Raw genomic sequence first — 21475 nt, 5'->3', positions numbered from 1 at the left:
CTCTTCTGTCATCAGACACTCTTCCTTCATCAGACACTCTTCCGTCATCAGACACTCTTCTGTCATCAGACACTCTCCCTTCATCAGACACTCTTCTGTCATCAGACACTCTTCTGTCATCAGACACTCTTCTGTCATCAGACACTCTCCCGTCATCAGACACTCTTCCATCATCAGACATTCTTCTTTCATCAGACACTCTTCTGTCATCAGACACTCTTCCTTCATCAGACACTCTTCCATCATCAGACACTCTTCCGTCATCATTCTTCCGTCATCAGACACTCTTCCGTCATCAGACACTCTTCCGTCATCAGACACTTCTGTCATCAGACACTTCTGTCATCAGACACTCTTCCGTCATCAGACACTCTTCCGTCATCAGACACTCTTCCATCATCAGACATTCTTCTGTCATCAGACACTCTTCCGTCATCAGACACTCTTCCATCATCAGACATTCTTCTTTCATCAGACACTCTTCTGTCATCAGACACTCTTCCTTCATCAGACACTCTTCCATCATCAGACACTCTTCCGTCATCATTCTTCCGTCATCAGACACTCTTCCGTCATCAGACACTCTTCCGTCATCAGACACTTCTGTCATCAGACACTTCTGTCATCAGACACTCTTCCGTCATCAGACACTCTTCCGTCATCAGACACTCTTCCATCATCAGACATTCTTCTGTCATCAGACACTCTTCCGTCATCAGACACTCTTCCATCATCAGACATTCTTCTGTCATCAGACACTCTTCCGTCATCAGACACTCTTCCATCATCAGACATTCTTCTGTCATCAGACACTCTTCCGTCATCAGACACTCTTCCATCATCAGACATTCTTCTGTCATCAGACACTCTTCCGCCATCAGAGACTCTTCCGTCATCAGACACTCTTCCGTCATCAGACACTCTTCCATCATCAGACACTCTTTCTTCATCAGACATTCTTCTGTCATCAGACACTCTTCCTTCATCAGACACTCTTCCGTCATCAGACACTCTTCCGTCATCAGACACTCTTCAAGCATCAACCGCTCTTGTGTCATCAGGCGCTCTTCTAGGATCAGACGCTCCTGTTATCAGACACTCTTCTGTCATTAGATGCTATTCAAGTATAACGCACTCTTGACAGCAGACAAGGTTATGCTTCATGTGGACACGTCCATGTTATAAGAATTAATGAAGAAACATCAGGATTTTTCTCAGAAGCCTCAGCAGAATCAGAGGAAACCGCTTCTCATTTAAATGACCTGAAATCAAGCCAGGACATGCTCACATGAGACATTAGCTGCTTGTTCTTGTTTTGTAAACACTGCAGAAGCTGCCAAAGGAAATGATTGAATATATAAACAGTCCAGTGAAGGGACAAATAACTGTGGGGTGTCTCAATGTGCACAGGCTCAAAGGGCAGTCACGCATATTTTAAGTGTGCAAAATTATTTCAGACCCTGCAATATGGGCAGCAGGATATGATGTCATGTTCCATGGCTTCTGTTTTGAATAAATAATCAAATATAACAAATTTACAATGTTAAATATCTCATTTACTCCACTTTTCAGTGACACTACCATCCACATTTTAATATTATATTAGACTTTAAATTATGATGTTAAATCCACTATTGTTTTATTTAGAATTGTTCTATAATAAATACAGTATTTAATGCAATTGCATCAGAAGTAACTAATTAATTACAGAAAAATACTGAACTTTATTGTTTGCTGAACTTTTTCAAAGGAAATTAAATTAAATTGTATTTGCTCACTGTAATTGCTCACTTAGTAATGCGTTACACCCAACACTTGATGCAGATGGCAACTGCGATTTCGTTCGAAATCCGTGTGTTTTGGTTCAACGCACCAAAGTTTGAATCCCTTGTTTCGGTGAGCTTTCTCACAACACGTCCCATTACAATCATGGCCTTTTGGATGTTCACATTCAACCACATGAGCGTCTACTCTACAATAGCAATCCTGTCTAACGCGTTTTTGACTACCTCTGGAAGTGGTCAAAGACGGACAAGCTCAAAACATTTCAGACACCGTTTACACCTGTATTTAGCGTCGTCCACTTGTGATCGGATCGACGAAAATGCATCTTAGATGACCCTAAGAAGTAAATAGGAACCTGGTTTAAAATGAAATGCATTAAAAATATTTATTCAAATTGAAAGCATCTCAGCATTCTCCCATCACAGATTCCAACGCTGCTTAAGTGTTGTTTTTCTGTACTTGAAAGGTTAAATTGAGTTACAAGTCGAGATTCAGCAATGTAAAATGTCACGGTGCGTTTTAAAAGCACACAGCAAATGTATACTGACATGCTCAGTGATGCACGCCGGGCCTGTAGCTTTCATTTGAACAGCGGCCCTGATATCTGAGGGTAGGAATGAGATTTCATCTGGATAAGTTCCATCTCATCCGAATGCGTATTATGTCAACATGTGTAACGTAAGTATTGTTGATTATAATTTCAGAACAGTTCAGAATAGTTGCATATTTTAAATCCGTGCTGTTTTAAGATGATTTTTTTTTATTTCTCTATATTTTCTGTGGCAGTTGACAACATGTAACAGAATCTGTTGATATTTATTCTTGTGTCTTTAATATATATGAATGGATAATGCTGCTTTTCAACATCACGCAGCAACATTTAATGTGTGGGTAATGCATTGTTTTTCTGTTTTCTTAATAATTAAATGAGCAATAATGCAGTTTAACAAGCGCGGCTTCTCATGGCATGGAGTACAAAATATGCAGAAGTATAACAAGAAGATACATCAGTACATCGATCCAGGAAGATACAAAATGGAAACTAGTTAAGTAAAAGCTCTTGAAAAGAAAAATTCCGGGTTGGATTTAATGAGTCTGTAGTGAGTTTAGGGGCATAAAAAGGAAAAGGCCTCAAGTTTCTCATTTCTACACAAGCAGGCACAGATTTATCAGATGGCTCAAGGTCAGCGGCTGAAATGAGCCATGGAAGAGTGTTTCCGGAAAGCATTTAGGTAGAATAAAGAATTATGTTTAGCCTCGCCGTGGCTTTAAGTGCTCTATCAGTGCTAGTTTGAATAGTTGCACATAACTTGCTTATGTAAGAGTGAACTTCTCCATCTGTTTGAGAATAGCCTGAAAAGAAATGCTGCATCAGTGTGTGTGTGTGTGTGTAAATATGTGTGCTGTGGTCAGTGCACACTGGCTTTGGCTTGTGAGTGCACTTGCTGAAACAGCTAAATGGATGAATCACTGCGCACGTGGGGATGTTTGTATGTGTGACAGAGGAGAGAGGGAGAGAGGATGCATTATGGTGAATCCCCGTCCGGGTCCCAAATTGAAAATTGAAAAATTTAAGAATTTACATTCTGAAGCCTGATATCTTGCTTCATGACAGTTAAGAATCTTTCAATGGAAGGCGAGCCGAGTGTTTGGGAATTTTACTACTATTTTTGCAATCTGTGATGCTACAAAAGATTCCATATAGAACTTTAAAGGGTTTTGTCAGGCGCTTCATATATAGAACCGTTTAGGGGTTCCCATCATGAGATGATTTTATAGATTTAGATTTAATTTAATAATGTGGTAACACTTTATTTCAATGGGCCACTTTAGACATTCTACTAACGCTAAGTAACTTTGGAAACTATTTTGCAATTTCTCAGTAGAGTATTAGTAGACTGTCTGCTTAATATTAGCTAACACTTTTTTCAATGCTCCCCCTGACAGACATTCTACTTACTGTAAGTAACTTTGCAACTACATGTCAACTTAGTCACTTACTCACCCAAACAACTAACCCTAACCTAACAGTCTACTAATACTCTAATGAGAGTTAGTTGACAAGTTACGAATGTCAATAGTGGATCATCAAAATAAAGTGTAACCAATGTAATACATTTTCAATTTTTGTATTACGAATAAAGCAGCTCGTAACCTAGTTAAAAGTAAAACATGAACATGAAAGTATTATGCAATTATTTAAAACATTTCTCTCTTTTTTGGCATAAAGAGTTTTTTTAAATTGAGTAAAGAACCCTAGGGTTCTATATAGAACTCTATAGACTTGACCTTGAAAATAATGTCGCAATGTAAAAATATGGTTCTAAACAATAACTGACTGAAGGGGAAGGGCTGCGGTTTTTATGTGAATTGCATCCATAAGTAAATTGCTGATGCTCCTTTAATAATCTGCAGGGTGGGCAAACTTATTTTACAAAATAAAATATAAAAAAACTCATAAATATATGCTTTATTTTCTTTAAGCAAAATATATTTTCTTGTTTTTTCCTATTGATTTTGTGGTCAAATTTGACCCGACAGGTTTCTGACAGGTTTCGTGAGATTCATCGAAATATTTGCTTCAATCAATCTAATATTTTATTAACCATTTTTTTGTTTTTACTTTCTGCTCCATTTCTCTGTGATGTATCGCCCTCACCAGCCCTTCAGTGGGCTCTCTATTGAAACGTCCTGGTCGTGGGGGGAATATCTATGAGCCTGACTCTCACACTGCTGCCAAACTCTCTCTCTCTCTCTCTCTCTCTCCTTTCAAAACACTTCATTAGCATGACAAACATTGCAAAAACATTAAAGGAGACCTATTATGACCTTTTTCAAAGTCTTGTTTTTGGGCTCTACTAGAACAGGTTTTCATGCTTGAATGTTTCACAAAACACATTATTTTCCTCATATTCTCCATTGTTGCAGCTCCTCTCTTCCCAGTCTGTCAGTAACGCTCTGTTTACTTCCTGTCTCTATGAAGCCCCTCCTTCTGAAAAGCACAATGTGCTCTGATTGGTCGAGTGGATCAGTGTGTTGTGATTGGTCAAGCACTTCAATCATGTTTGGGAAATCTCCCGCCCCTTACCATAACCTCGAGTTTCAACACTCTACTAACTAACTCAACCAGGCCCCGCCCCTTTATTCTGCGTATGAATTATTTAAATGAGGAATATTGTGACGTGTTCGTTCCCAGAAGAAACTCAAGACTACAATGGAGGCGTTTCAGGGAGTTCAGAAACACTGACACTGGAGAATAACTTGTGTCTTTGTGCTTTGGAAATTTGCAGAGCTTTTTCATGCTCAAACAGAAACATTACAGACTAAAAAAAGATGAACATGGGAAAAAGCATGATGGGTCCTCAGTAACATACATCATGTACACTCTTGAAAATAAAGGTTCCAAAAGGTGGCTTTCGCAGTGATACCATAGAAGAACCATTTGTTGGTGAGGAACTTTTTAACAATCAGAACTTTTTCCACTATAAATAACTTTCTGTGCAGTGGAATGTTAAACGTTCCAATAAAGAACCTTTATTTTTAAGAGTGTACAAACAATAAAGACATCAGTTTTTATTGTTTGCTAAGGCACGCATCATTATAACAGCTGCTCATACTTTGGGATAGATGGCTTGTTTTAATGTGTCTTTTTACGTCTCATATATACCCGTCCTGCGGCTCAGTTTGCAGTGTGAATTAGTTTGATTTCAAATGAATTGCATTCAGTTGTTCTCTTTCTCTCTCAGTGTCTATCATTCCACCATCTCATAAGCAGCGAGCATGACCTCCTCACAGTCTCCTGTGATATCCAAAGCAGCTGTTTTGTACCTCCTTTAATATGCCGTTTTAAAAGAAACATGAGTTCAGTGCCGGTTCTGTCCCTGAGGTGGTTTTGCAGCAGAAACAAAGACAGTTTCTGCATCCAGGTTATTTTAGCTCGTGCTGTATTATGACTCAGTGCTGCTATATTGGGGGATTTAGCTCTCCGCAAATGACTAGCCGGCAGTCATACGAACACTGTTACGTCAAGAGAGAGAGAGAGATGCTGTGTTAATGAGGGGAAATGAGGGGGCAACCCACTATCCTCCATGCAACCCATCACTGCGTGAAACACGAGCACAATGCGGCTCTGTCTCGCTGTTTAGTATTCTGACTGAGAGGAGGGAGAGCAGTTCAAACTTTGTTTTGGACACAGAGCTACTCTGTGATGGAATAAGGCCATTTAGAAAGAGACAATAGAAAGAAAAACAAGGGTGAGTGAGTATGGACAATGTGCTCTGGATTTAGAAAAATCTGAATATCTGTAAAATTATATTTAAAGAGAAAAGAGAGAGAGAGAGAGTGAGAGAGAGAGAGAGCAGTGCACGCTTGCACTCACTGTTGTGTTATAAATCAGCATTAGAGTGTGTGTGTGTGTGTGTGTGTGTGTGTGTGTGTGTGTGTGTGTGTGTGTGTGTGTGTGTGTGTGTGTGTGTGTGTGTGTGTGTGTGTGTGTGTGTGTGTGTGTGTGTGTGTGTGTGTGTGTGTGTGTGTGTGTGTGTGTGTGTGTTTGAAAGAAAAAATCACTAATGAAATCTCTAATGTCTAAAATGTTTTTCCTAGACAACAATTAGATTACATATGGGAGTGTTCTGCTTCTCAGATGTTCCTCCTGGGAAAAACACCCAATAATCTCACATGTGTCTCCTCTAGAGTTTAGGATGGCTCTTGAATGGTGCTCATATGTATCACGAAACCAAATCAAATTGCTTAAAGTTTGCTCTTGAGACTTCATGTGTTTCTCCTGAAGTTCCTTAACAATGTCGTTATTACTCACTATAACTACAACTATTTTAGGTAAAAACTTTTTCTTTTCTTTTTTACTGTGGTAATTTAATTAAAGCTGAAATAAAATTAAATATACATTTTAGATGTAAAGCTTAAACTTAAAATACTTACATGTAAAGGAAAAATTTGCCTGAAATAAGTTTATGCAGAAGTATAAAATCTACTAAAACTGTTATTTAAAAAAAATTAAATAGAATTTTATTGAAATATTAATATAAAAACACAAAATGCTACAAAATCACAAATCTTTCAAAAACTAAAACTGAAACAAAATTTAAATAAAATATGAAAACATAAAAAGCTAATTCGATATATTCTTAAATATTATAATAATATATAAATAATATTAAAATAACACTACTAAAAACATATCTTATGTTAAATATCTTATTTCTCAATATTTCAATCAATTTCATTTGGGAATGAATACCCGCATTGATTTAATATCTCTATTCTCTTCATGTTCATCAACAATCTTTTTATTCGTTTTTTCTCCTCCTAAGATATTTGAGAAGAAACGAAGTTGATGCTTGCAATGAAACATAACTGAGTGCTCCATTTCTAAGGCCAGATTTACCAAACAGGGCAAATTAGCGTCTGAATTAACCCTCAACAGGGCAATCCCATTAAAGCGCAGATGGGAGAGGAAAGTTCTGCTCATGTTACTGACCACACGCAAATTAAAGAGCAGACGCAGCCGGATCATTTCCATAATGACCAACACAATCTACCAAGAGCAGCGCACATTAGCGTCTGGTTTGAGACATGCTTTTTTAGGGCGGTAAATAATGGTGAAAACACCAGTAAATTGACGAGCGCAAACCTTAGTCAATCACCTTGCATGATTCATTTAAATACTCTCCTCCCATAAATCTTCCATCTGAAAGGGAAACTCCTACAAATGCATATGCAATAAGTTCAGGTGCAAAAATAACCCTGTCCACACCTTTCCAGCGCTAATATTTCACTGCGTATCTTTAGTAAATCCTGACAGTAGTTATTTTAATGCCAAAAAGAGGGTTTTCACTGACGCAAGCTGTTAGTAAATCTGGCCCAGTGTCTAAAGCTATGAAAGAGCAACATCTGAGCATTAAAAGTTTCCTTTGCGTGTGTGTGTGTGTGTGTGTGTGTGTGTTTGCTTGACTCTATGCGGAAGTACAGGAAGGTTTTTGAGCACTTGAGTTAATAAAAGCCTCGCACACACAGATGTCCCTCTCTGAGACCTGCGGAGGACATAATCCTCCGTCCTGGCAACATTTCCACTGTTATTATTTCATTCTTATTTGAGTTGTCCATCCCTTCTCAATATCCTGTTGCTAAGCTCTTTAAAAAAAAAAAAAAATCCCATCCATTATCATCAACAGTATGTTTTTTTTTTATGTCCTTGTAACCGTGTTTCACCTAATGAAAGCAATCATTTTCATTGCCTACGCAGTCTATTCTTCCACCAAGGTCTGTTTCTGCCGCATCTCACATATTTTTTTATAATCATCTACTTGATTCACTCCGCTATAAAAGCGAGCAGGAGCTGCTCCGCACAAAGCTGCAGCCTGGAGATATTTATGTTGGATTGCGAGTGCTGTTCTTCTAAAGCTGCGTGAGATTTGTTTTTCTGATGATGACATTTACAGATGCCTTTTCGTTTGCTTTGCTTGCCATTAAAGTCTCTTTTCTTTACTCTTGTCTCCCCAGGTCCCCTGGCGGGCTGGTTCCTCTCTCCGTGTTCAATCACCTCCTTTATTTCTTCTCCTCCTCTGAACTCCAGAAGCCTTTTGAGGAGTGAGATCATGGCACCGTTTTCCTCTCGCCGCTCTTCTATCCTCTTTCTGAGTCTCGTCCTCGTCCTTTCTTTGCCCCCGTCCTGCTCTCCCGAATCCCAGCGTGAAGAACCGTCTCTCCCGCCCTCCGTCGCTCCTTCAGAGATTCCCTCAGAGCTCTACGATAACCTGACCGATGACAGCGACGGACCCGCTCCGAAGAAACCGTGCAGCGACCCTGTCGAGTGCAGGCCTGGAATCGTCCTGCCCGTGTGGATGCCGGTCAAGCCCAGTCTCGGAGAGCAGATCATGCGGGCCGTCATCTATTTCTCCTCGCTCATGTACATGTTTCTGGGAGTGTCCATCATCGCTGACAGATTCATGGCATCCATCGAGGTCATCACGTCACAGGTGAGTTGCACGCATTGTTCTCAATCTGCATAATCTTGATAATCTTGCAATAATTGCAAAATCGCAGCAGCCTAGTTCCCGTCTACCATAAAGAGGTGATTTATGATAAACAGTTCTTATGCCTCTCTTTAGGAGTTGCATTTCATGCCTCTGTTAATTGACTAACAGTAAAATAATCCTAAAGAGGACTTATTGTGCTATTTTCCATGTCCATCTTTCTTTTGTGTGTAATGTTTCTGTTTGAGCATGAATAAGTCCCTCCAGCAGGAGTTATTCTCTATATCAGTGTCAGTGTCACTGTTTCTCTGAACTTCCTGAAACGCCTCCATTGTAGTCTTGAGTTTCTTCCGGGAATGAACACGTCACAATATTCCTCATTTAAATAATTCCCACCCAAGGCATGCACAGAATAAAGGGGCGGGGCCTGGTTGAGTTAGTTAGTAGTGTTAAAACTGGTGGATATGGTAAGGGTAACACACTGGAAGCGCTTGACCAATCACAACACACTGTTCCAGCCGACCAATCAGAGCACAGTGTGTTTTTCAGAAGGAGTGGCTTCATAGAGAAGGGAACTAAACAGGGGTGCGTTTCCCGTACAACGACGTAACTCGCTGCTCCACTACCATAGTACGATGCATCGTGGAAGAAATCAACTACTCACGAGTCACGACTGTTTCCCGAAACCATATTGTCGCAAAGTGGTCATTCAACCACGTTGGTTTATGACGTCACGCACGTGGTGGTGTAATAACTACTTTTCATCCAAAATTGCCAATATTTACTCATTCTTGTGTCATTTCAAACCCGTATGCTGCTGTTTTTTTTTGTTTTTTTCACAAAAGCATTTTTTAATGCAGAGTATTAATAAGAGTTCATAGTGACCATGATTGCCCAGAATAGACAAAAAACATCATAAAGGTGTCATAAAAATAGTCTATTTTCAACTCTTCTGAAACGGTAGCATGCCGCTAGCAACGCTAAGGTTACGGGTTCGATTCTCTATCAGTGCATGATCTAATAACTGGACACCTTGAATGCAATGTACAGTAAATGAGTAGTTGATTTGGATAAAAGTATTTGTCAAATTTGAAATTTAAGTAAGTATTCACTGAAAATGCACTCTCTATTCAAACTGGTGCATTTGGTTATGAAACTTGCAAAAACCATATAATTAGATTAATTTATTGAATAAAGCAATTGTATGTCTGCAGAAAACTTGGAATTTAGTGTATGGGTCATAGGAAGTATGTTTGTTTTTTGTTCTTCTGCAATGTTATCATATAAAAAGTAGCAAAGTGAAGACTTGAAGAAAAGTTTTCCTTTTTGTTTTATGGAAAAAACTGCATAAGTTTGGTTTGGAATGATGTGAGGGCGGGTAAACAATGACAAAATGTTCATTTTTGGGCAAACTCTTCTTTTAAAAGCATAGCCTTCACCTGAGCTTGATTTTAGCTAGTAATTGGCGTTATTAAAATAAAAACAATCGTGACTGTTTCTCCAGCCTCTGAACATATAATGGGATGCAAATGCTTGCAGTGTGCTTGATGTTTTTTTTCGTTCTTTCTGCTAAAACGCCTGACTCGTCAACACTTGTGAAGGGTAGATCGCCTACTCTTATCACCTTCACTGACTCATGCCCCATAAACCTGTCGGAAGAGGAAAACTTGCCAAAATGCTTTTATAAAGGAGGCTAGATTTCCTTCAATTCTTTAGTTTCAGTTTCTCAGCCAGAAAATAACAAATAAATCAAAATCTCTAGCTTTAAATACATAACTGCTGAATTTTAAATAGCCAGATGTAGCAAATGTTTTTCACACAGCTAGCATCCTAAAATAATTGCATTAAAAAATCTGGAATGCAATAAAACTGACTGAGAAATGCTGCACCATCACGATACAGTCACAAATATATCCAAAACTGAAATAAAAATAAATTAAAGCTTTATAGAAATATTCAAAAACTAATAAAAATGCTAAAAGCACATTACAAAATTACTGGAAGTTATACTCAAATTGAAAACTGTAAACATAAAAATAAAAGCTAATTCAAAACATTATTTATAGTTTCCTAGTATGTTTTATCATGTGATTTGCATTTCTTAGCATGTATCTAGTTTATTTTACAGTTTGTTAACATGTTTGTAGCAGATTTTAATACATTGTTACCATGAATTAGCATGTTCTTTGCATGTTTTAGCACATTGTAAACATGAATTAGCATGTTGCAAGCATGCTTTAACACGATGTTAACATGAATTAACATGTTGCTAGCATGTTTTAGCACATTGTTAGCATGAACAAGCATGTTGCTAGCATGTTTTAGCATGTTGTTAACCTGAATTAGCATGTTGTTAGCATGTTCTAGCACATTGTTAACATGTATTAGCATGTTGTTAGCATGTTTTAGCACATTGTTAACATGAATTAGCATGTTTGCTAGCATATTTTAGCTCAATGCTAACATGAATTAGCATATGTTGTTAACATGTTGTTGCACGTTGTTAACATCAATTACCTCATTGTTAGCATGTTTTACCATATTGATAACATGTTTTTGCACATTGCTAACATGAATTATCATGTTGTTAGCATGTTTTAAGACATTTGCTAACATGAATTAGCATGTTTTAACATGATTTAACATGTTTTTTAACATGTTGCTAGCATGATTAGCCTGTTGCTAGCATGTTTCTAACATGATTTAACATATTGTTAACATGTTTTAACACGTTGATAACATAACACATTGCTAGCATGTTTCAGCAATGTTGCTAACATGATTTAACATATTAGCATCATGTTGTTAACATGTTTTAACACTTTGCTAGCATGACTACCATGTTGGTAGTATGAATTAACACATTCCTATCAAGTTTTAGAATGTTGCTAGCATGATTAGAAAATCAATTTAGACATTCATTAAGAAACTATATAGACATTTTTTTATTGTAAAAATGACAAAAACACAACAAAATGACAAATCCTTTAATTAAAATAAATTAAAATGTAATATATCTAATAATAATAAAAAAAATTTTTTTTATAAAAACTAAATAGTATAACACTGATAAAATAACACCGGTACAAACATAATAGCATCACAATGTTAATCTAAATTGTCTAACAGAGTTTTTTTGTGAGGAGTCAGTTGTTTTCTTTCTCTCCGGTGAGTTTCTCTCCTTTGCCAAATCAAAGCTAACAGCTCTGAGTCTACCTCATTAATCAAAGCGTCCCCTAGAAAGACCCTTGTCAAAACAATCTTGTCTGCTGGGTCATGGGAAATGCAAGAGTGAAAACAGCACCAGAGACCACCAAAAATAGTCTGGAGATGTTAGCCAAGGAAGGTGTATTAGCCAAGGAAGAGCTAATATTTTGAAACATCTCTGAGCCTGTTTATTGTGCACATTTTGGAAAAAGCCATAACATACAATCTCAAGTGTTCTTGTTGTCTGTATGCATGAGAGTGCAGAAATCTGAATAGGTGTGTTTTGGTGTTGACGACGCACACCCGATCAACTTAAAACATTCAATGAAAATGTTTGGTAACACTTTACTTAAAGCCTTCATGTATAATGCATTATAAAGTTTTTTTTTTAATGCATTCATTATGCCTTGTAATGCACCTTATAATGCATGAATGATCTCATGAATAATTGTAAACATTAACATTTTTAGCATGTTTTAGCATGTTGCTAACATGAATTAGCATGTTGATAACATGTTTTAACACATTGCTAGTATGAATTAGCATGTTTAACATGTTGCTAGCTTGAATTAGCACGTTGCTAGCATGTTTTACCATGTTGTTAGCATGTTTTAACAAGTTTCTACCTTTTTTAGCATGTTTTAGCACTGAATCATAAAGAAATCAGCAGTCTGAGTCCTTTCTTGACTTGAGCGTCTCACACATCCAGGCACAGACTGCCTTAGATGCATCATTCTGAAGGGTAGTCATAATTCCTGTAATGCGAGCTGCAAATTAATAAAGGGAAGTGTTTCCAGCTCTGCATTGCACTGGATCAGAGGCACACACACACACTCTAGAGCCTCCAGGTCAAACCAGGCAGAAAAACTAGACTTGAACTCTTCTATCTCAAAAGGAACAACTGAACCATGACAGTTTGACTGACTTCAGGTGCAATGAAAGTGCAAACAATAAAAACACCATACCAGAATTATGATCTCCGACAGCATAGCGGCGCATTATTGAGTTGTGGAGTGTGAGTATGATGGTTGTCTGTGCCTCAGGGTTTTTATACAGTTTGGCGGTTTTTCATCCTGAAAATCTTTTTTACACACATTTTATAATAATAAATGTTTCTTGAGCAGCAAATCATCATATTAGACTGATTTCTGAAGGATCATGTGACACTGAAGACTGGAGTAATGATGCTGAAAATTCAGCTTTGATCACAGGAATAAATTACATTTTATAATAATGAAGAGTTCAGATGCAAAAGCCTCTAAGTGCCATCTGAAATTTTCTTCTAGAATGATCATTTTTATCAAGCTTGTATATTTAAGTTAAGTAATTTCACTTAAATGGCAATGTAAATTACCTATTAATTGTCATTTAAGTGAAATTACTGAACTTAAATATACGAGCTTGATAAAAATGATCATTCTAGAAGAAAATTTCAGATGGCACTTAGAGGCTTTTGCATCTGAACTCTTCATATATTAAAATATAAAACAGTTATATAATAATATTTCACAATGTTACGGTTTGCTTTTGTATTTGCAATCAAATAAATCCAGCCTTGGTGTGCAGAAGAGACTTCTTTTAAAAACATTTTTTAAATTCTTACGATTCCCAAACATTTTTGAACGGCAGTGTATATATTTATATGAAATATGTTCTGCATATTTTGAAGGTTTAATTATTAAATTCATACATTTTTTCATTTTGAAAATTACATACATTTAAAATTGAACTGCATTTCTGCATTCTGTTTGCTTCCTCAGTTCAAATTCAATTACGTCCTAAGTGGTGCATGACCCTGCTGCAAGAACCTGTCAGGCTTTAGTTAGCAATAATGACTAGCTGTCTGTATCCTGAACATGTTCCCTTCTGCTCACCCAGGAAAAAGAAGTGACCATCACCATGCCCAGCGGAGAAACGTCGGTGGCCACTGTGAGAATCTGGAACGAGACCGTGTCAAATTTGACCCTGATGGCACTTGGATCCTCCGCCCCTGAAATTCTCCTGTCAGTCATTGAGGTGGGTGAGACTTTAAAATGACAAATGTACTAGTTAGGAAGCCTTTCTTCGACAATTAACTGCTTAACTACTTATTCCATTCACAGCAGATGGCTAAACCCTCATTAGCGTAGCCTGGGGTTTTACTATTTCATTAGCAACATTACCACTCATAATTTAGGTGGTGATTTGTCTTTTCATTCTGTTTGCATTGAAGCACGATTCATCCATAATTTATAGATTCATGAAAATAAAATATATGTTTTGTGGCTTCAGCTTTGAGAACTTTTAGCATTTTAAAAATGTACAGTCTTTCTCTCTTTCTGGGAAAATTTATATAAATATTGTGACTCGTCTTGCTCGCAGGGGCACATGCAAAAATGTGTAGAATACAAGAAACTTACAAAAGTACTCACATTAGTCATGAATTTTGCCTGGCTGTGATGCAGGGTTATTATTGTTAACTAAAACTAAAATGAAACCCATAAAAACACTAACATTAATAACATTAACTAAAATAAAATACAGAAAACATTACATTTATTCATATTATTTAATATTAATATTATTTTATTTATTTTTATTTTTATTAATTTTATACATTTGTTTAATATTAAATGTATTACTTCAGCTAGTTGACAAAGCAACATTTCTTATTTCTGTTCAGTTTTTGTTCAAGTTGATGTACTTAAATAACCAAGGGGCCGTTTACACACTGATTTCAACTAAAAACGGAAAACTTTTTATGCGTTTTAGCCATTCATTTACACAACAACAGCGTTTTGGGGGCCTAAAAACGCAAACTTCAAAGTGATATCATGCGCATGCGTTACATATTCAGTCTACAGGTGCGTAGTGTTTCTTTACAACGTACAGTAACATCGCCAACTACTGGCCTGGCAACAGAATACAACATTTTTAGGCGTTTTTGCAGCTCCATGTGAACGGGAATTGTTTTGACAACGTTGTCATCTGTACGCAAAAAATGCTTTTACTTTTTTAGTACATTGCTGTTGTGTAAACCCTAAAACTAAAACTTAATTAAAACTACTGTATATATGCTGCATTCATGCCATATCGCAATTACCGTAATTTCGAGATGTCAACACGGTCAGGTGGTACAGCGTTCATGTGGTTCAAGTAGGAGCTCGCAGAAAATTCACAGCTTACAAATTGTAATTACGAGCTCTACAAGGACGTGAACGCTTTTTATAAGTTGAAATCTCATAATTACGGTAATTACAACATGGCGTGAACGTACCTATAGACATAAAAATGACAAAAGCACAATAAAATTCTTAAACTTTAACTAAAATTAAAATGAAAATATGCAAATAAAGTCTAATTCAGTAAATAAACAAAAACTATAATAGTATCAATGATACTAAAATAACACTGATGTGACGTATAGGATATTGGACCATTAAACCAGTCTAAGGTGGTTTGTCTGTCTTAGCTGGTCTCCCAGCATTTGCACACTTTTTTGCATACTTTATTGTTCAGCAGGGAACTTTCTGTTTCAGTTGTATGTTTGCAAAAACAGGACAGAAAATGTGTTAGAGGCTATGGTTAGAGAGATGCATGCTGATCGCTGCTCTCGCTAATGAGTGTCCAGATCATGTTTATTAATGAGACGCTCCTAGTTCGTTCCTCTTCGTCCACAGCATGGAATCAAACACTTGCTCAGATCTGTGAGACTGTGCCTGCGGGAGACGCTCACCGCTGTCTTGGCCAACATTTAGCACGTCAGTGGCGCTCTAGCTCAGCTTTTATTGCCACGCATTAGCCTCTCCACGTTGTTTGTCACTCTGAATCTCTTGATCTAATGTGTTAGGACATCCGTCAGGCCTCTGTGTTTCACTCAAGGGTTTCACGTACACAGCGGGATTATTGTTGTACGACAAACGCATCTAAACAACGTAATCACAATGCATCGTTTATCTTGAAACATTGTGGTGAAGGAGATGCAGTCTGGCAGATTTTGGCGTCAGAAGTGTGAAATCTCATTGCAAGCTCAGCTGGAAAGGAGACGCTGGTTGATTTATCTGTTTGTCACAGACTGATCCCAAAGGTTCGCCGCCTGGTGTAGATATATATATCAGTGATAGAGCCCCAGCATAGATAAACAACACCTGCGTGTTGTTTATTTCATTCTTTTTTCTTGTTTTGTCTTCCCCAAGGACATTCGCTTCATTAATAAGGATATTCAGTGAATGTGACATTGAATGCTACTTAATCTGAACAACAACACCCATTTCTCATTGATCTAATGTTGAAGAGGAAAGTGACACAATTTGTCTGTTGTTGAATTGTTTTGTCTGTTCTGTCATTTAATTGAACCATTTAAACGCTGAAATGTTTGCATAGGCCGAATGCTGCGCTCCATTCAACTTGGAAAGTGTGAATTTACAACTTGGAAACTGGAACTAACTTGGAACTAATTGGAAAAGTGCATTACAATGGCATTACAAGATGAAGTTACCAGAGAACATGCTACATAATTACTACATAATAGAACATGAATTATCACGTTGTTCGTGATCGTACACCCTCGTAACATTGCATAGCATTGTATATCTTTCCCAATTTGGTTGATAGGAGATGTTCTTGTTGACAATGAACAGCTGCAAAGCTAAGAGTAGCCATTGTCATGTCTGGTCCGTGTTTGAGTTTTGGTTGAGTTGGACTTCCTGTGTTTGCTTTGTTTCTATGGTGATTCATTGTTTGATTGATTCTCTGCACCTGTTTCTCATTTCCTTTATTGCTCTACGTTTGATACTGTATAGCCCTGTGTTTGTTATGTTCTTGGTCCAATCTCGTCTTTCTTTACTGAGTGGTTGTTCAGTTTGCTGCGTTTTGTATTTAAGAAGTGTTTATATGAGTTTGTTTTCATTAAACATCAACTGCTTGCGAAAAGATTCAGCCTTTTTATTAAATTCGTGCCTCAACCCCTTTCTGCATTTTATTACCTTATACATCATCTTTCAAACTTCAATCATTTTGTTGTTGGTTGCTAAAAACTATTGTTGGAGCCGATAGCATTGTGGCCTAAAAAAAATGTAATTAAACATTTTTGAGTTCAATTGAAATAAAGTTGAAATAAAAATTTTCAAAAGTAGATGAAAACCTTTTTAAAAATGAATGAAAATTAGAAATGTTGAAATAAATAAGTTTAACTTGAAGTACTAAAATTACTCAAACTAAAACTGAAGTAAATATAAATTTAATTAAAATGTGAACAAAAAAAACTATAAAATAAAACATTCTAACAAAATAAAAATGACTAAAGCAAATAACAAAATTCCTATAACTTAAACTAACTCACAAAATCTCATTGGCCCAAAAATCTGCTGCTCCACATTGCTGCTGTATACATTAAAGCTCAGATGTGTTCTGATTGGCTGTGATGTTGTGTGTTTCAGGTGTGTGGTCATGGTTTTAAGTCCGGTGAGCTGGGTCCAGGCACCATTGTGGGCAGCGCTGCCTTTAATATGTTTGTGATCATTGGAATCTGTGTGTGGGTGATTCCTGAAGGCGAGGTGAGGAAGATTAAACATCTGAGAGTCTTCTTCATCACCGCGTTCTGGAGTATCTTCGCTTACATCTGGCTCTACCTGATCCTGGCGGTCATCTCACCTGGAGTCGTGGAGGTGTGTGTGCGCGTGCGTGCGTGTGTGTGAGTGTGTGGTCGTGGTAAACCCTACGTTTACCCCACAAGGATGTTTGGCCCCCATGAGGAAAACAACTTATAAATCATATTAAATGATGTTTTTTGAAGTTATTTTTTTTATTAGGGTTAGGGGATAGAATATACAGTTTGTAGGGTATAAAAATCATTGCGCGTGTGTGTGTGTGTGTGTGTGTGCGAATCCCACAAAACTATATTAGGTCCAGGTCATGTTTCATCCCTAAAATCAGCACTTTTTTATTCAGTTTTAAAATGTACACATCAATTTCGCTATATGCAAAGTAACATATAGTACATGCATATTTATGCATATAATACAAAAAAATAACACTTGATATGCAAATTATACGCAATTGCCAAATCCTTAGAGAACATTAAAGATATTTTGCATTGCATATATTTTCATGACAATTATGATAACTTCACCGCAAATCCCTTTAGTAAATGTCTAAAAAAAATCTCATTCTCAGTACTGAAATTTGAAAAGCAACGATTTACACTAATGAGAATCTGTTGAGAATCACCATTGAGAATATTGAGGATTACTGAAATCTCAAAAGTAATAGTCTGGAGATATTACAGATATGAGAATTTGGCAGTGGAATGTGCTTAAAGGGTTAGTTCACCCAAAAATGAAAATTCTGTCAGTAATTACTCACCCTCATGTTGTTCCAACCCCGTAAGACCTTCGTTCATCTTCGGAACACAAATTAAGATATTTTTGATGAAATCTGAGAGCTGGCTCAGTCCTCCATAGACTTCTAGGTGACCGAAACTTGCTGGCCCAGAAAATGTATTAAAGAGATCGTTAATATTGTCCAAGTGACTACAGTGGCTCAATCTTAAGTATATCAAGCGACGAGAATACTTTTTGACAACAAAAATAGCGACTTTATTCCACTATTCATTTCCTTCTATCTGGGCCTCGAGTTGGTTCACGTAGTGTTTTTGCGCAGCGCGTCTGTGTTGTACGTCACACGCATCACACACATGACCAGCGTCGGCCAATAGTGAGCCTACGTGGTGACGTGTAACACTGACGCGCTGCGCAAAAACACTACGTGAACCAACTCGAGGCCCAGATAGAAGGAAATGAATAGTGGAATAAAGTCGTTATTTTTGTTGTTTTTGCGCACAAAAAGTATTCTCGTCGCTTGATATACTTAAGATTGAGCCACTGGAGTCACTTGGACTATATTAACGATCTCTTTAATACATTTTCTGGGCCAGCAAGTTTCGGTCACCTAGAAGCCTATGGAGGAGTGATCCAGCTCTCAGATTTCATCAAAAATATCTTAATTTGTGTTCCGAAGATGAACGATGGTCTTACGGGGTTGGAACAACATGAGGGTGAGTAATTACTGACAGAATTTTCATTTTTGGGTGAACTAACCCTTTAATTGTCATAAAAATAATACAAAGCAATGTAAAAAAATCTTACTGGTCATAGAAAATAACTAAATAAATTATAAAGAAATATAATATCTATTTTTTTCTTGTGATTTTTCTTTTGAAGACATTTTTTGGCAGATTTACTCGTTTATACAAGTACAATATGTGTGTGACAAACACTGTGTGCTTTACTAAGTCACACAAAATGATTATAAATGTTGTTCATCTACTGGTCCTTCAGACAACAAGACCATATTGAGTCATTTGTAATGGTGAAGTGAGCAGGTACAGAGCTGTTTGTCTCTGTTTAATGTAGCTAGAAGTGCCTCTTTACTTGTTTCATATCAGACTGTTTGTTTTTCTTTTGTTTGCTGTGGTCTTTTCTCCCCAAAGCACTAATCTGTGGTCGGTTTATTTTGTGTGCTTGCTGTATTGATGTGTATGTGTGTGTGTAGATATGGGAAGCTCTTGTCACTCTCTGCTATTTCCCCGTTTGTGTGATTCTGGCGTGGATCGCTGACCGGCGCCTCCTTTTCTACAAGTACATGTCCAAACGCTACCGTGCCGACAAAAGAACAGGTGTTGTTGTTGAGACAGAGGGGGAAATGACCCCCAAAGGTATGGAGATGATGATAGACGGCAAGTTTCCACTGAGGGGTGGAGCCATAGGGATCGGCACACAGGAACATTACCAGGATGGGACCGGCAACACAACAGGCACCATGGCAACTCTACCCAACTCCAACAGCACGACCGTTTACATGGACGGTGCCAAGGAACTGGACGAGAGTCGTAAAGAAGTGAGAAGATACACATGCACTCATTTAAACAAACATTTATGCATTGATACCCACTCACAGAACTTTAAATTTCACCTTGGTTTACATGTTTTTCATCCTGACAATCTGAGACACCGTACTAAAAAGTTTCTCAGGGGAACACAAAAGTTTTGAGAGAAAACACAAAAGTTTTTAGAGTAAACGCCAAAGCACTGAAATATAATTGTTTTATTCCCATCTTTTTCAATAACCATGGAACCCATAACCATGGGATAGATCACCCAAAAGTGAAAATTCTGTCATTAATTACTCGCCCTCATGTCTTTCCAATCCCGTAAGTCTTTCATTCATCTTCAGAACACAAATGGAGATCTTTTTGATGAAATCTGAGAGCTTTCTGTACCTCCATTGACAGCTTCGCAACTACCACTTTGACGTTTCAAAAAGTTCATAAAGTGATCAGAAAACTAATCCATGTGATTTGAGTGGTTTGGTCCAAAATTTTCTGAAGAGACACAATCGCTTTATGTGATGAACAGCTTGAATTTGGGCTTTTATTCACGTAAACATTCATCAACTCACACATCAGTTGTGGTAAACTGAAGCTCAAGAGAACCAATGAGGTTTGTTCTCGCGCATTAAAAGCAGGTTCGGTTGAGCTTCTGTTTATATTCGCTGATTTGTTAATAAAAGCCTAAATTAAATCTGTTCATCATATAAAGCAATCGAGTCTCTTCAGAAAATTCGGACTAAACCGCTCAATTTATGGATTCGTTTTACGATCTCTTTATGAACCGTTTTAAAGCGTCAAAGTGTCAGTTGCGAAACTCCAGAAAAGTAAAAAATAACTGTAAGCAATGTCCATACAGCCAAGGTGCTATATTCCATGTCTTGTGTAGGATAGTGATAGCTTAACGTGAGGAACAGGCTGAAATTGAAGTTCTTTACCTCAGCTATACGTCTCAAACCTAATTTGCATTTGAATCACAATTTCTGAGAACCAATTCTGTTTTGTTGGTGTTATTGACGTAAAACTTGGCAGATTGAGTCATATGCTCACATTGAGCATTGAAAGCCACAGCTATTTTCAGGTTTGAAACAGCACGAGGGAGAGTATATTATGACAGAACTGAAATTGGACTTGCAGAACTGCCACTGACCTTTGAATGTTGTTTGGCAGGTGATCCGTATCCTGAAGGACCTGAAGCAGAAATATCCAGATAAGGAGCTGGATCAGCTCGTAGACTTGGCCAACTACTACGCCCTCCTTCATCAGCAGAAAAGTCGTGCCTTTTATCGTGTCCAGGCCACACGCATGATGATCGGGGCCGGTAATGTGCTGAAGAAACACACGGCTGATCACTCTCGCCGCACTGTTGTGGTGGGCAGCAACGAGCCTTTGGAGGAGTCCGATCTGGCCGTCTGCAGCCGCATCTCCTTCGAGAGCGCGCATGTCCAGTGCATGGAGAACTGCGGCACCATCATGATACCTGTGGTGTGTCGAGGAGGCCTGGGGGAGAGCACTTTCTACATCGACTACTGTACAGAAGATGGCACGGCCAACGCAGGATCAGATTACAAGTACTGCGAAGGGACGCTGGTGTTCAAACCTGGAGAAACCAAGAAAGACATTAAGG

At 37.7% G+C, this 21475-nt stretch overlaps 1 protein-coding gene across 3 annotated transcripts in view; it reads left to right on the top strand.

Annotated features, from left to right (window-relative positions):
• Positions 1-21475, top strand: part of slc8a2b (solute carrier family 8 member 2b) — a 109850-nt gene that overhangs the window by 69981 nt on the left and 18394 nt on the right. For 2 of the 3 annotated variants that reach the window (XM_084418600.1, XM_084418598.1), the window contains exons 2-6: positions 8305-8780; positions 13863-14000; positions 17402-17629; positions 19515-19859; positions 21019-21474. In XM_084418600.1, the coding sequence (XP_084274726.1) occupies positions 8400-8780; positions 13863-14000; positions 17402-17629; positions 19515-19859; positions 21019-21474 (1548 nt within the window). In that variant the 5' untranslated portion in view covers positions 8305-8399. Of the gene's footprint in view, positions 1-2408; positions 2464-8304; positions 8781-13862; positions 14001-17401; positions 17630-19514; positions 19860-21018; position 21475 lie in introns of those variants that run through there. The other variant, XM_084418599.1, reaches the window with a different exon arrangement.

Source organism: Rutilus rutilus (genome assembly GCF_951802725.1).
Source record: "Rutilus rutilus genome assembly, chromosome: 9".
NCBI classification, from domain to species: domain Eukaryota; kingdom Metazoa; phylum Chordata; class Actinopteri; order Cypriniformes; family Leuciscidae; genus Rutilus; species Rutilus rutilus.
This window is presented reverse-complemented; position numbering and strand designations above follow the sequence as displayed.